This window comes from Fringilla coelebs, assembly GCF_963513975.1.
Source record: "Fringilla coelebs genome assembly, chromosome: 15".
NCBI classification, from domain to species: Eukaryota; Metazoa; Chordata; class Aves; order Passeriformes; family Fringillidae; genus Fringilla; species Fringilla coelebs.
In genome coordinates, this window is record NC_140041.1 from 15643023 (window position 1) to 15658078 (window position 15056).

A 15056-nucleotide genomic window follows, 5' to 3' on the forward strand; every position below is an offset into this window, starting at 1 on the left:
GTGGGTGGCAGGGAGTGCAGAGGGCCCCAGGCATCCACCCCAGTGGCCACACCACAAGGCTGGTGCCCACCCCCTGTCCTGGTAGGACCCCAGTGTCCCCAGCCCAGGGTTTGCAGGGCATTTCCCTAACCCCTGGTCTTCTGGGGTGATTTGGGATCCCTCTGCATCCCTGCAGGCTCCACACCCCTTCTGGGAGCTGGGGGTTGCTGAATGCTGAGGGACAGCACCCAGCACGGAGAGCTGGGGACTTGGTTTTGGGGAGTGATCCTGGAGCTGAGCTGGGTGGGAACTGCGGGATGAGAACAAGGAATACGGAAGGTGGGAGAGGGATTTCTCACCCCTTAATTGCAGTTAATGATTGATGAACATGTTTACTGCAGGAGGCAAAGGTCTGGCAGTGTCAAGATGAGAGTGCAGAGGCAGCATCCCCAGGGACACAGCCACAGGTAAGGGATGTCAGCCCCTCTCCCGGCCCCCATGGGCACCGTGCTGCTTGGGGGGGAGGTGGGGGTGTCTGTCAGCTGTGGAGCTGCCCACAGGCACAAGGAGGAAGACACCCTGGTCATGCCATGGGCTACTCTTGGACTCCAAGCACTGCTTGGAGAGGCCCTGTTGGGCACAAGCAGTGGAGCCTCCAGCCATGTCCAGGACAGGCTCCTGGGGTCCCCCAGGCACACCTACAGTCTCCTCTACCTGGAGGTCACCCCTGTCCTCCCATGCCATGTCCTCAGGAGTGCAGTGTGGAGCCTGGTGTTTGCTCACCAGCCCAGCTCAGCAGAGGGGACTGTCCCCACCAGCACCTCTCCTGCCCTGGTGGCTGCTCCCAGGAGGGATTTGGGGGGCAGGCCTCAGTCTCTCAGGTGCTTGTTCCCTGGTGTGTGCCCACAGGCATCCTGGCAGGATGGCATGGCGCTCTTTGGCGCTGCTCCCCTTCCTCCTGGCAACAGGTAAGGACTTTCTTGGCATCTGGCATGGGTGGGGGAGGTGTTGGAGCTGCTTGCAACCCCCAATACTCTTTTTCCATTCCCTGGGGCAAGCTGCAACCCCAAAACAGCTGCCTGCCCCACTGGAGATCCAGGGCAGGGCAGGGCTGGACAGCAGGGAAAGCGTGGGGGCTGCAGCTGGGAGAGAAGCACAGTCTGGAGGTGTGGGATGAGCACAAGGGCACAAGGGCTGGGGGTTCCCCTGCCTGCCATGGAGACCCAAACCATGGCTGGGAGCTTGGGCTGGAGCTGAGGAGGTGCTGCCAGATGTGGGTCTGCCCAGCACAGTGATGGTGCTCAGCTCCTCTTCCCTGTAGTTTCAGGAAACACAGTCCCCATCATCAACTCGACCATGTTCTACGTGCCTGAGGACCTGGAGCTGAGTGAGTAGGGCGGTCTCAAGAAGGGTCTGGGGTGTCAGAGGAGTGACTGGGGGGGTTCTGACACTGCCTGTGCCTCCAGACCAGTTTGCTTTCCAGCTGGAGGCTTATGACCTAGACAATGACCCTCTCACCTACCGAATCGAAGGGACAGACTCCTTCTACTTCTCTGTTGACTCCCAATCAGGCAGAGTGACACTGAAGAACTCCCTGGACCGTGAGGTGAGGGCAGAGGATGGGGTCAGATGTCCCTGCCTGAGTGGGAATCTGGGGGTATGGGGATGGAGGGCAGAGCCTGTGGGTCATTGCCTGGCCCCAGAACCCAGCTCCTGGAGGGAAGGTTGTCCTCACAGAAGTTGGGGCTCAGCCCTACACAGAGGTTGGGGCTCAGCCATCCAAGGATTGAGCTTCACCTTGGCCCTGACCAGGTCCTGCCTTGTGTCCCCTTAGGTCCAGGCCAGGCTCACCATCACTGCCAAAGTGTCGGATGGTGTAAATAATGAGGTGAGTGCTGGGACAAGGGCTGGGGGGCTGCAGGGGGAAGGGAGCCCCCATGGACAGGTCCATGGACAAGGCTCAGTGGGAAGGCAGTTGGAAGCTGGTGGGTGATGCTGGCTGGCTAGCCAGGGTGGAAATGGGGTGCCAGAACTGCACCCAGCTCTGCTGGCCACCATATCCCATACCCCCATCCTTGTGCCCTCTCTGACACCTGGCAGGTTTCCAGAAAAATCACCATCATCGTGGAGGACCGCAATGACAACGCCCCCGTGTTCCAACACCTGCCATATAATGCCATCATCCCCGAGGTACCTTTCTGGGACCTCCCAGTCCCCACGGGCAGCAGGGCAGGGGTGCCGGGCGGCTCCTGTGGCATGGGTGTGCCAGCAGTGGGACAACAACAGGCTGGGAACAGTGTGAGCCCACAGCTGGGTGTGTGTGTGTCTGGACGTGGAGGTGTCCACGGTGCAGCCAGCACCTGGGAGCACTCTGTCACCAGGGCAATTCCCAATGGGAGCCTCTGCGTCACCCTGAGACGACTGGGACTCTGCCCTTGCAATGAGCTCAGGGTGTGCCCAAGCTACCTGTCAGCCCAGGACACCGTGACACTGGATCAAGGTGTAGATGGGGCGTGGGGCTGTGTCTGACCCCCATCCAGCAGCTCCAGGGCTGGGGTGTAGCCTCTGCTCCCAAGGGGCTGAGGGAGGGTGGGAGGGGGGGATCCAGCCTCTGCCTGGCCTGAGCAAGGGCAGCAGCTCATGCCTGAGTGTCCCACGGCACCAGGCAGTACCTGCAGCCCTGCAGGGCCAGAACATGCCAGGGCAGGGATGGCAGGGTCCAGGCCCAGCATCACCCCCCTGCTCTGTCACCACCACCCCCTGTGTGCCCAGAACACGACTGTGCACAGCATCATCTACACCGTGTTTGCCAACGACAGCGACATTGGGAACGCCTCCAAAGTCAGCTACAGCATCCAGGAGGTGAGCACAGAGCACTGTGGAGTGGGTCATACCATAGCCAAACCCTGGGCCACCCCGTGCTGCTGAGGTGCCCTATGGCCAGGGCAGCACCTGGGGGGTGCAGGGAGATTTTGGGCAATGGGTGGAAGGTGCTTTCAGTTTCAGGCCAGGCATGAGCCAGGTGGCTGGGGGCCCCCATGGGCCAAGCCTGGCAGAAGGATGGGGATAGAGCCTCCATCTCTGCTGGGACACCTCTGCTCCCTGCCTTGGTGATACGAGCTGATGTCCCCTGCTCAGGTGATCCCAGACAACATGAACAACCTCCAGCTCTTCTACATCCTGGCCAATGGGAGTCTGGTGCTCAATGGTTCCCTGGACTATGCCAAGAATACTTTCTACCAGATCAAGATCCTCGCGCAGGTGGGGACCATCCAGGCTGGGGGTGCAGGGCTGCCAGGTAAGGGGGCTGTGTGACTGATAGGTGCTCTGCTCTGCTCCTCAGGATGGTGGGGGATGGCTGCACAACAATTGGATCATCCAGAAGAGCTCTACTTACCTGTCCCTGACCATTACGGATGTGCCCAACTTGGACCCACGGTTCCTCAATGAGCCCTACTTGGGCTCTGTGCCTGAGAACTGTGACCTGGTCAGGAGCCTGCCTGCCCCAGTGTCATGTCCCTGCCCCTGGCCTTCCCTGGGGGCTCTTATGCCCTGAAATGTCCGGGCCACCAGGCCTGTGGGCAGCTGGAGATGTCACAGGTCCTTCCCTGATGGCCATGTCCCCACAGGGCACCATTGTGCTGACTGTCTCCGCCATGGACCAGGACACAGGGGTGAATGATAACATCTCCTACATCATCACCAGTGAGTGATGGGGCAGAATGGGTCAGGCAGGGGATGACACAGGAGAGGTGGTCAGGCAGCAAGGGGTACCCTGGAAACTGGTTCTGGGCACCCAGGCTCTGCCAGCCTGACCTGCTGGCAGAGAGAGGGCCAGGACTGCCTTTCCCAGGGTCTACCACTGGTTCCTGCTGTCCCCTTGTCCTAGATAACAGTGTTCCTTTTGTTATCAACAATACAACGGGCACCATCACTGTGAGTGAGCCCCTGGACCGTGAGCAGCTGCCAAGTGATGAAGTTCTGCTGAATGTCACGGTGAGTAGGAGATAGCAAGGGGAACCCCATCCTCTTCCTCTCCCTGGGCCTCTCCAACCTGCTCTCTCCTCCTCCCCAGGCACGTGAGGAGCACCCAGATATCTACGGCAAGAGGGCTCAGACCAGCACCCTGGTGACAATCCTGGTGACTGATGTCAATGACAACAAGCCCCAGTTCTACAACTGCTCCTTGTCCAGCTGCAACTTCTCTGCCAGTGCTCAGAACAACTTCACAGGCAACATCATAGAGCACTCCTCCACCAGACTGCCTGTGTCCAACCTCAACATTGTTGCCTACGACCCAGATAAGGTAGGAGCCTTATCCCAGCCTGTCCATGGTGCTGGGCTGCGGTGCCAGTGCCCGTCCTTGCTGCACCGCTCACCCTGGCTCTTGTCTCTCCCTGACAGGGCATCAACAGCAATTTTGAGCTGAGCCTGCAGGGTCCGAATGCCAACGCCTTCACTGTGTTCCCCACAACGATTGCGGGCGCAGGGGAAGTCCAGATCCTGGTGCAAAACTCATCCTTAGTGGACTACGAGATAAGCCATGTCATGGTGGTGCAGGTGGGACTTGTAGGGCTGGCCTGCTCTGTGGAGGCAGTTCCTGCTCCCTGCCTGCGTTGGGGCACAGTGGGGACACGGCCCTTCTCTTGCAGAGCTCAGGAGTAAAGCAGAACAGGACTCTGCCCTGTTAGTTTGTTTGGTGCAGGGAAGCTGGGCTGGAGTGTGACAGGTCTCTCTAATGTTTGGGGGCTCATGTGAGACACAGTCCCTTTTCAATCCTGCAGATCATTGCTAATGACACAGGGAACCCTACAGACTGCTGCTCCACAGCCACCGTGACCATTGACCTAATCGACAGCAATGACCACATCCCTGAGTTCCCCCAGAGCACCTACAACCTGTCTGTGATGGAGAACAGCCCCGATGGCACCGTCATCTCCCCAAACATCACGGTCAGGCACTGAGCAGGGAGTGGGCACACCTAATATCCCCAAGAAGGGCACTGGGCACACCTAGCACTTCTAGTACAGCTTGTGCTGAGGGCACTGATCTCTTCATACACGCAGGAAGTACTCAAGGGAGGGATCCCTTCCCTATCAGCACCACATTTTTGGGGTGCTCACTGTCAACAGCCACTGCCCCAGACTCATCACTGCTCTGACAGCTGAAACAGATTGACCAGATGGTTCCTTCTGTCTTTTAGGCCTATGATCCAGACAGTGGTGTCCTGGGCCAGATCACCTACCAGCTGCTCCCAGAGAACATGTACGTAAGGGCACAGCCAGCCACGACCAGGGCATCATCCTGGAGAGTGGGCTCCAGGCCTGAAGGCCCTGTGTGTGCCACAGCCGTAACGTCTTCGCGGTGAACGCCACAACCGGGGCACTGCTGGTGCACAACGGGAGCTTGCTGGACCGGGAGACTCGCTCCATCTACTACGCCAACCTCCAGGCCAAGGATGGGGGCGGCCTGGTGGGCACCACGGTGCTGGAGATCACCGTGCTGGATGCCAATGACATGGCACCCGTCGTCATCGGCTCCTACTTCATCTCGGTGGAAGAGGGGCAGAATGTTAGTACACAGATCCAGGTATGTGCCAGCAGAGGTGAGGGGGTGACAGGGCTGTCAGAGGGGAGGGACTGTCCCAAGGTGCCTGACAACCCTGTTCCAAACGTTGACCTTTTCAGGCCATCGACAATGACATGCCTGACAGCTGCAACAGCAAATTGGGCTTCATGATCCTGCCAGGACCGTTCAGCAACAACTTTACCATCAATAGAGACACAGGTGAGATGCACAGCACGGAGCCACTGGACCGCGAAGCCTTGGAAGATGACCATGGACAGATGGTGGTGACAGTGATGGTGTACGACCACGGCACGCCACCACTGAACACCACGGTGAACGTCACCATCACCGTGGGGGTGAGCCCTGGGCACAAGCAGGGACATGCTGGGGCAGGCTGGGGCTTGGAACTGGGATGGATGGGCAGGGCGGGGCTGTGGAATCCTTGGCTGTGGCAGAGGTGCCGTGTCTCCAGGCTTTCTGTGGGGGCAGAGTGAATAGTTGATGCAGGGAGGCAGGAGAGGGCTTGTGTAGCTCCTGCCTGTGGGCAGGCAGGTGCCCACATTCCTGTCCCCAGCTGGCTGTGGGGAATCCTGTTTCCTGGAAGGGCTACAGCCATGGGCTTTGTCTTCTGCAGGACCTGAATGACAACATTCCCGTGTTCCTCAACCAGTCCTATGAGTTCTCAGTCTTTGAAGACTCTCCAGGTAGAAGTTGCATGGCCAGGTTTATGGGACCAGCAGTGGCCCTGAGTCAGTGCCCACTGCCCACTCAGTGTCTGTCTCCACCTACAGGGTCCTTTGTGGGTGAGGTGAAGGCCACAGATGCCGACCGGACGGAGATCAATTCCCGCATTTCATTCCGACTTGAAAGGGGCAATGGCTCCAGCAACTTCATAATCCGCTCAACCCGCCTGGGGCCAGGGAACTACAGTGGGCAGCTGTTTGTAGACCCTGAGATGTCCCTGGACTACGACACGCTGCAGCAGAAGTTCTTCACCCTGACAGTGCTGGCAGAGAACACCGCTGCAGACAACTCAGGGGACAAGGCCAACGTCTCAGTGACAGTCCACATCCTAGATGTCAATGACGAGTCCCCCACCATCCTGCCAGGCTCGCTGCAGGACGTGTTGGTGGCTGAGAACGGGACACAGCAGGGCCTGATCCGCACGCTGAATGCCTTCGACCCTGACACCAACCACTCGCTGGTTTTCCAGGAGCTGGCGGTCGCCTGCTTCAAGGGGGACAGCAGTGCAGAGGATGTGTGCTGGGACTGGTTTGTGCTGGCACCCAATGGCTCAGTGCTGGTGAACAGCTCAGACATCGACTATGAGGTGTGTGACAGGGTCCTGCTCACACTGAGGGTGGAGGACCTGTACACTGAGAAAGGAAACCGCTACAGCCAGAACGGTACGGCCCCACTGCCCCCTCCTTCCCCACCACTGGGCATGGCAGGTGCTGGGACTGCCTCTCCCACCTCCCACGAGAACCTGAGAGCTGGGTGGTTTGGCTACAGAGGGAGGGTGTCCCCAGTTCTTTTGACCTGAGCGTTTTGGGAGGACAGAGCTCCCACAGGAAGCAGAGGATGGTGCTGCAGGGCTGCACTTGTTGGTGATCAGAGCTCTGTTTTTGGGACACTTGCAGAAACCCTGAGGATCATCATTACTGATGTGAATGACAACGCACCAGTCTTCGAGGACATCTCAGAGACTTTTGGTGAGCAGCTGGGGTTGGCACATCACATGGGCTCCTTGCTGCACCCACACATGCCCTGCCACATTCCCCAGCAGCGAGGATCTTCCCCAAGCCCAGAGCAGGGCTGAGCAGTGCGGGGGCCAGGCTGGGGTTAGTCAGTGCTTTCCATGAAGGCTGTGGGGCCAGGGGCAGCAGTGGGTGCCTGGAACCCTGGGGCTGTGTGGGTGTGGGGTCTGCAGCAAGTCTGGCTGCTCACCAGCATGACTGCACCATCCATCTGTCTGTTCCTGGCAGTGGTTGTCCCTGAAATCTCTCCTGTGGAACTGCAAGTTGCTACTGTGAAGGTGAGGAGCTGCCTAGCTGTCTCTGTCAATCTGTGGAGCCTTGTTCACTTGTCCCCACCATGGGCAGGCAGGGGCCATTCCCACCCATGCTCCTGCCATGCTCTATCCCTGCAGGCCACAGATGCTGACTCAGGGCTGGGAGGAACCATCACCTTCTCCATCATCAGTGTGGTGCTTGTGGAGGACAGCGGGGTCAGCCGGCCCTTCGAGAACCTCTTTGGGGTGTCCACAACACCTGACAAGGGCGCCTACATCGGGAGCATCCGGTGAGGCCATGGGGCTGGGCTGGGGAGGGAGGGATACAGCTCAGCTCCTGCCTGCTGCAGGGCCAGCATGGGCTGGAAAGGGGACAAAGTCTTTCTGGAGTCCTAGCCATGGAGGTAGGATGGAGCTTGAGGGATGGCAGGGGACACGCTGTGCAGTGCAGTGGGATCACTGGTGTTCCTGTCCTCACAGAGTGGCCAGCAACCTTGATGAATCTCTGAAGGGGCAGTACAAGGTGACAGTGGAGGCTAAGGATGGTGAGGAACCGGTGCACAGAGCACAGACCGTGCTGAGTGTGAGTGTCACCCCCAACCTCTGTCCCAGGACACCACCCACCCAGCCCAGCTTTGCTCACCCCTGGTCCCCACACACAGATCTTCACGGTGGATCAGAGCTACCGCATTCGGCTCCAGTTCGTGACAACGGTGGAAGAAGTCCAGAGTAACTCCGAAAATATTAAATTGTAAGGGGTGCTGGGCCGGGGCTGGGGGTGCACGGATGGACCCACCAACTGTGTCTTTCAGCTTCATGGACTGTGAACAGGGTGGGCCAGGCAGGTCCTCAGCAGAGGGGGCTTCAGGGGGTCAGTCTGCTTCCTGTGCCCATGACCAGAACAGCAGGATGTCCAGCCCAGCTTGCCCCCCTCTCTCTTGTTCCTAGGGCCCTGACCAGCGTGACCAAGGCAGCAGTCTACGTGGTGGCCATCCGAAGCGTGGAGGACACCCGTGACACCCAGTGAGTGGTGGTGGGGAAGGGGACATGGTGGTGGCATCAGGGGTGTCACCCTGGGTCAAGGCACCGTGCCCTGCACCCCAGCACCACACTCCCCCCATCTCTGTGATTCTGCAGCGTGGACGCCAAGTCAGTGATGGAGGCCTACTTCGTGTACAGCAATGGCACAGCCCTGGATGTCAATGACCTGAGCATGTGAGTGCTGGGGTTGTGCACGGGCACTGCCACATGCTGGAACCAGCCCAGCTACTCACGCCTCTGCTTCCCTTGGCAGACTCATACAGTCCGATCCAGTGGGCTTGGCTGAGCTGGTGAAACTGGGCCTGGCTGTCATTGTGAGTGGGGCCAGGCAAGGGGCACGGGGAGAGGGCAGCAACCCCTTTGGGGCTGGCTGGGGGGTTCCCCTGGCTGGAACTGTGTCCTCACCCCCGCTCTGTGCCAGGGCCCCGGGGAGGTGACAAAGCCCACCAAGGAGGTGGAGCTGATTGGCATTATCGCAGGATTGGCAGCATTCCTGCTCATCTTCATACTCATCATGACCCTGGTTTTGGTACTCACCACCAGGAGGTACTTCACTGCCTGCACCCCCTCCAACCACTGCCCACCACCCCCTTCCTCACCAGCACCCCCAGACCCATCCCCATCCTCCAACCTGCTTCTGCCCACCCCATCCCACAGCCCAGCTCCTCTCTGCCCCTCTCACCCACCCCATCCCTGGGCTTTGCAGCTACAAGAGGAAGCTGAATGCCATGAAGGCTCTGAAGGCAGCCACAACATTCAACCCTGCAACAGCTCAGCAGGGAGCTGGCATCCCCGGGACCAACCAGTACAACGCTGAGGGGTGAGTGAGGGGCTCCCTGCAGCAGGTGGGGAGAGACCTGGCTTGTCCCCACATCCAGGGGCTGCAGTGCTCCAAGGGGCAGCACTTACCTGCTACCCATCCCTGACCAGGGCCAACCCCATGCTGAACCACCCACTGGATCCCTCCCACGACCTGGGCTTCCATGAGGACTCCATCTCTGTGACCAGGTGAGCTCTGTGGGCAGGTTCCAAAGGCCACAGGCTGTCACCTCATACCTCACTTCTCCAGTGCCTGGGTCCTTTTTTACCTCCCACCCTCCATTCTCCACAGCATGAATTCCCTGGATGAAAATACAGTAAATGCACCAGCAGATGACAACTTTGAGGTCGAGGTAAGTGTGCAAAGAGCTGCCAGTGCTTGGCAGCTGGGAGTCCTGACAGAGCACCCTGCACCTTCTTCTCTCTGCTGTGGTCCCTAGGGCCTCATGGACCCTTTGTGTCCTTTACTCTGCACCCCTCAACAGAGGGAAAAGGAAGGACAGGTGTCCCTGCCCTACATCTCTGTCCCATCCCTTCTGACCACACTCTCCTCCTGCAGCAGGTCAAAATGCAGCCAACAGACCCCACTGACAAGGAGGTGCTGGTGGCTGCCCTGAACCTGAAGGAGCCCACCAAAACAGCATACCTCAACACCACCTTCACCACCACGGACTTGTGAGCGGGCTCACAGGGTGCAGCAGGGCCAGAGCAGGACTCGGGCAGCTGCTTCAGTGTTGATATGTTCATTGTCTAGCAATAAAACTGTTCCACGGGGGTCACAGTGTCCTGTGGTCGTCAGCCCATCTGCCTGGGGGGCTCAGTCAGCTTGGTGTCATCTCTCCCAGCATGAAGTGCTGGTTTTGGGCCAGCTGGTGCCAGAGGGGAGGTGCCACTGTTGGGCTCAGCTGGGCTTCTTGTCCCCAGGACCCTCTCTGCCCCGGGGGAGGGAGGTGCAGGCAGCCCCCAAAGAGGTTTGTGCAAGGTTTTATTACCCAATATCCACATTGACAGACTGATCCTCCCGCCCTTCCTCCCCCCGCCCCACCCCCAAAAGAAATGAAGAGGAAAAAAAGAAAATAGGTGATGAAGCTGCAGTGCTGGTGTGCCACAGCTTGGCAGTGCAGGGCTGGAGGTGAGCACAGCCTGGGGCAGGGTGGCAAGGGGATGCCCCAGGGCTCCTGGTCTCCCTGGCATGGCCGTGGCACCAGTCCCACAGCCCAAGGCACTGAGCAGAGCCAGGTCCCAGCGAGTGCCACGGCACAGAGTGGGCACTTGCCACGGCCCTGGCTGCCAGCTGGCACTTCAGCAAGCCCTTTGCAGCCCCACAGGGACAAAACAAGCCCAGGACGTACAGTGTGGGTTTAGGTGGGCAAGAGTTTACCTTAACAAGGGAAAACGGCTGCAGTGGTGACTCTGGCACCTTGAGCCCTCCTGCACTTCTGCCTAGAGGGGATGGTGCAGCTCTCCAAGCACCCCTTGTCTGCAGCCTCCTGCCCATCAGATGCTGGACATGGCCTGGGCCCCCTTTGCTGTGGCACTGTGGGGCTGGTCCTCTGTATGGGGCCAGGCTTGGGGGGCCAAGATCCACATCTTGGCAGGACATTGAGGTGCTGCCAGCCACAGGGATGCTGGCCTGAACACAGGGATATTCATCCCCCTGCAGACTGACCCCTCACTCCCAATGCTCTTCAGCCTAGCAGAGCACAGGCAACGTAGGAAGAGTGTTTGGAAAGATGGTCTCAGCCTCCCAGGCCACTGAGGGGAAGGTGGCTCCAGGCAGGACGCTCATGGCTGAAAGTGTCTCTTAAAAAGCTCCAAAAATGCAAACACAGTTCAAGAAAAGCTCCCCTCCCCCCCACCCTGTAAAACCCCAGCTGTAAAAAGTGGCAGCGTTTTGCAGTCATCGTGTCCCCAGCTGCCGTCGGAGAGGAGAAGCCAGCGAGCCCAGCGGGACACGTGCCCGTGTCCCCAGCACATGGGGCCTTTCCAGCATCACTGGGGCAGCTGGACAGGCCTGGAAGCAGGGCAGACTTCATGTCCACCACCAGACATGGCGAGGATGTGCTGCTTCCAGGCAGGTGGAGCTGGGGGCCATGGGGACACAGACTCCCCAAGCACCTCCAGCCATGGTGACAGGGATGAGCAGCTCTCCATCACACACATGGTTGGCCCCTGTCTCTCTCATTTGAGATCTGTCCTGGTGCCCTGTGTGGCCACATCTTCCCAGCTCCAGGGCACCCACAACATGGCAGTGGAGCAGAGAGAACAGGGAAGTTGGGGGATTGGTGCTTGCCATGGGTGGCTGTGGGGACCCACTCATGCACAGCCACAGGTTTGTTGGAGTGTGGCCAAGCCCTGGACAGGCAAAGCAATGGCAGGGCGATACACCACTGTCTCTCCAGCATGGGAAGTTGGGGTGCCAGAGTTCAGGGCAGCCAGCAGCACGCACCCTGAGACATCTTCAGACCTGTGCCACGGGAAGGAGATGCACAGGAGCAGCTGCCTCCATCTGTAAGGAGCCACGCGCTTCCTCGTGCTGAAAAAAGCCACCAAGCACAAAGACAGGGCACCAGTCTCATGTCCCAGGGCACCTCCATGGGGCTACACTCACGGGGGAACCCCAGGCTGACAGGGAGGACCCCAGCAAAGGAGACACCTTGTCCCAGTGTGCAGTGCTCCATCACCACCACAGCCCTACACACTGGCACCGGGTGTCTCGGGACGCCAGGGCAGGGACCCATCCCCACTTTCTGCAGAGAAGCCCCGAGGCACCCCCACCCTGCCAGCATAGGCAGCAGCTCACTCCATGGCAGGGCCGGCACGGGAGCAGCACCGGGGCCGCCGGACGTTCTGCAGCAGAGCCCGAAAGACACTGGGCTGCCTCTTGGCCTCGCCCTTGCGGGGCCCGCCCTTGACGGAGCCGGTGCGGGTGGCTTGCGGGGTCACCACCCCCTGCCGCCCGTGTTCCTCAATCTGCTTCTCCAGGTGCTTTTGGATGGCCATGCCCAGGACCTCCACCTCCATGGAGGCCCCATACACCTCCCACGTCATCCCCTTCTCATCCCAGCTCACCTCCCGGATGGGCTCCGGAGGCTCCTCCTCCACCACCTCCGGCACCGTCCCCTTCACCTGCACCTCAGGATATGAGGTCTGCGGGGACTTGGCCACCGGTGTCATCGGCCCCGTGGCCACTGAGCGGGTCTCCACAGGCATGGACACCTGCATCTCCGCGTCCTTCTTGGAGGGCTCGAGGCGTGGGGCTGCAGAGGCTGCCTCTCTCTTGGGGAAGGTGAAGGCAGCAGCCCCACATGGGGGGCTCATGGGGCTTAAGGCCACCGACACCAAGGACACGCGGTTATCCACTTGCGTCCCCATGTCTTGTGTCCCAGTGTCCTGGGGTGGGGTCACTTCAAAGGAGTAGGATGCACAGAGCTGCTTGGCTGTTTGGGGCTGCTGGCTGCTCCCAGCACCCACATCCTGGACTGAGCTCCCCTCAGCTTTGCCCTGGCCCAGAGCAGTGGAGCTTGGTCCTGCCTCACTTCGGCCCCCAATCCCCACAGTGCTGGTGCTGGGGGGGTCTGCTTTGCATCCCTGGGGGTGCTTGGGAGCCTCACTGCTCTTCGTCTGGGGAGCAGCACCCAGGGATGTCCCTTTGCTGTCCTGGGGCTGCTCCTGGCTTGGAAGCTCAGCTGTCCCGGTGCTTGCAGTGGGCTCCATGAATGCCACATGTTTGGCAAGAGCTGGCGTGTTCCCCATGTCCTTGCTGGTTGCCTGGAGGCAGGGATCAGAAACAGGGGAAGCGGGGGCTGCTGCATCCTCCTTCTGGGTGTTGGGGACCCCCATCCCTGTGGGACCACAGGCAGAGGCAGCACCACTTGGTCCTCCGCAGCTCCCTGTTGCTACTGCCACACTCTGCTCTGTGCTGGTGTCCTGGAGAAGTGTGCCAGGAGCTGGTCCTGCTGGTGATGGCACCTTCTTCTCTGCCACTGAGTTGGCCTTGGTGCCCTGAGACTCTGCCTCAGCCACACAGCAGGTCCTCATGGCACGGGCTCCCGCAGCGCAGCCAGAGCCGGGCAGGCACTCGCCTGCCACGGGGCAGCCAGGGGAGCTGGCACTGGGCTCGCAGGCGTCCTCAGCCCCAGCCTGGCAGCTCAGCACCTGCAGCCCCTCGGGCTCCTTAGCGCTGCCCATGCCCAGGGAAGGCTTCTCCCATGCTAGTCCCACCACGGGTCTGCAAGAGAGAGGATGGGGCAGTGAGGAGCGAGCAGCACACGGACCCCCATTACACCTCAGCTGCCGACTGTTTTTCTCCATGCCGCCCCTAACAACAGGTTGGGTGGCCACCTGGAGCACTCGCTGTCCCTGGCACAGCCTGTGTGGTGGCACACGGTGCCCAGGCACATGGGAAGGGAGGAGCAGTGTCGGCTGCCTACCGTAAAAGTCAGCTTTCTCCCGGTGCAGCAGGACCGGGAGCGGGATCCAGGCACTGCTGGGGCTGGTGGAGCGGGAGACGCGGTGCAGGCACCCCTGCAGAGAGAGTGTTAGCTGGAGAATGGTTCTGGGCACTAGGCTGAGAACCGCGGGGCTCAGCAGCCCCTCCTGTCAGTGGGAAGCTGGGTACAGTGAAGGGTGAGAGCAAGCTGGGCCTGGGGTCCAATGGAGGCTGCAGAGAAGGGCAGGAGCACGGGGCAGCCTAAGCCCTTCCCTCTCCACCTGAGGGGAACACGGTCCAGTGCCACCTGGCTGTCCCCAAACCCTTCCCAGCTCCATGGGGTAGAAGCACGGCAGGAAGCCCCGAACATTCCGGGAGCTCTGGCAATGCCAGGGAGTCCCTGAAGAGCTGGGAACACATGCGTCCCGCAGGCGTGGGGCACTCCATGCCTCCGGACACGGCCTCTCGTGGGTCCCAGAAAAGGCAGAGCCGAGTGAATTCCCCCAAAGGGAGGCGACAGGAGCCGGGACCAGGCAGGCAGTCACCGACGTCCCCCAGCAGGGCTGAGCCCGGAGGCGATGATCCCCGCCCCGTCTGTAGGTTCCCACGGAGCACCCCGATCCCGGGAGGGCCGCGCCGCCCGGCACCCCGACCTGCCCCGACAGCGTCCCGATGCCGCGGGACCAGTTCCGTGCCCGGTACCGATGCTCCGCGAAGGAGCTGCGAGCCCCGGCACACGCGTGTGCACACGCATGGGCACGCACACGCCAGCACATGGCCACGGGCACACACGCACGCACGGACACGCGTGTGCACGCCCCGGCCCCTCTTCCCCGGCCGAGCCCCGGACAAAGCCGGCCCCGCCACAGCCCCGGCCGGGGGAGGCCGACCCGCCCCCGCCGCCCGTCCCGGGGCTGCATACCACCCCCAAACCCTCCCCCCCCCGGGGGTGTCGGTACGGGGCGGGCGACGGCAACGCCCGGGCCGGTCCCGCCACGTGCACCCCGGGGCCGTCGGTACCTGCGGCGGATCCTCCCGCCCGGTCCCGTCCCGTACCGTCCCGTCCGGCCCCGTCCCGCTCGGCTCGGCTCGGCTCGGCTCGGCGGCGGCAGCGGCGGCGAGCATGCGTAGGGCGGTGGCGGCGGGGGCGGTACCGTGCCCCGGGCCGCTCCCCCCGGCTGCCGCCCGCCCCGGCACCCCCAGCAG

General features: G+C 61.0%; 1 protein-coding gene across 1 annotated transcript; it reads left to right on the forward strand.

The window, feature by feature from the left end:
• Positions 1 to 354: 354 nt before the first annotated feature.
• CDHR2 (cadherin related family member 2) lies at positions 355 to 10097 on the forward strand (the record flags this gene model as incomplete). The annotated part of the gene is made up of 32 exons (XM_084215795.1): positions 355 to 446; positions 889 to 947; positions 1301 to 1366; positions 1446 to 1585; positions 1814 to 1867; positions 2080 to 2169; positions 2752 to 2841; positions 3118 to 3240; positions 3323 to 3466; positions 3609 to 3684; positions 3869 to 3975; positions 4055 to 4285; positions 4384 to 4539; positions 4764 to 4931; positions 5183 to 5244; positions 5328 to 5568; positions 5667 to 5903; positions 6182 to 6251; positions 6339 to 6953; positions 7188 to 7259; positions 7533 to 7582; positions 7697 to 7848; positions 8039 to 8141; positions 8221 to 8309; positions 8507 to 8581; positions 8696 to 8773; positions 8853 to 8913; positions 9021 to 9145; positions 9306 to 9419; positions 9530 to 9607; positions 9711 to 9771; positions 9978 to 10097. The coding sequence occupies 32 exons, from the start codon at positions 355 to 357 to the stop codon at positions 10095 to 10097; spliced, it is 3999 nt and encodes a 1332-aa protein (XP_084071921.1).
• Between the last annotated feature and the right edge of the window lie 4959 nt (positions 10098 to 15056).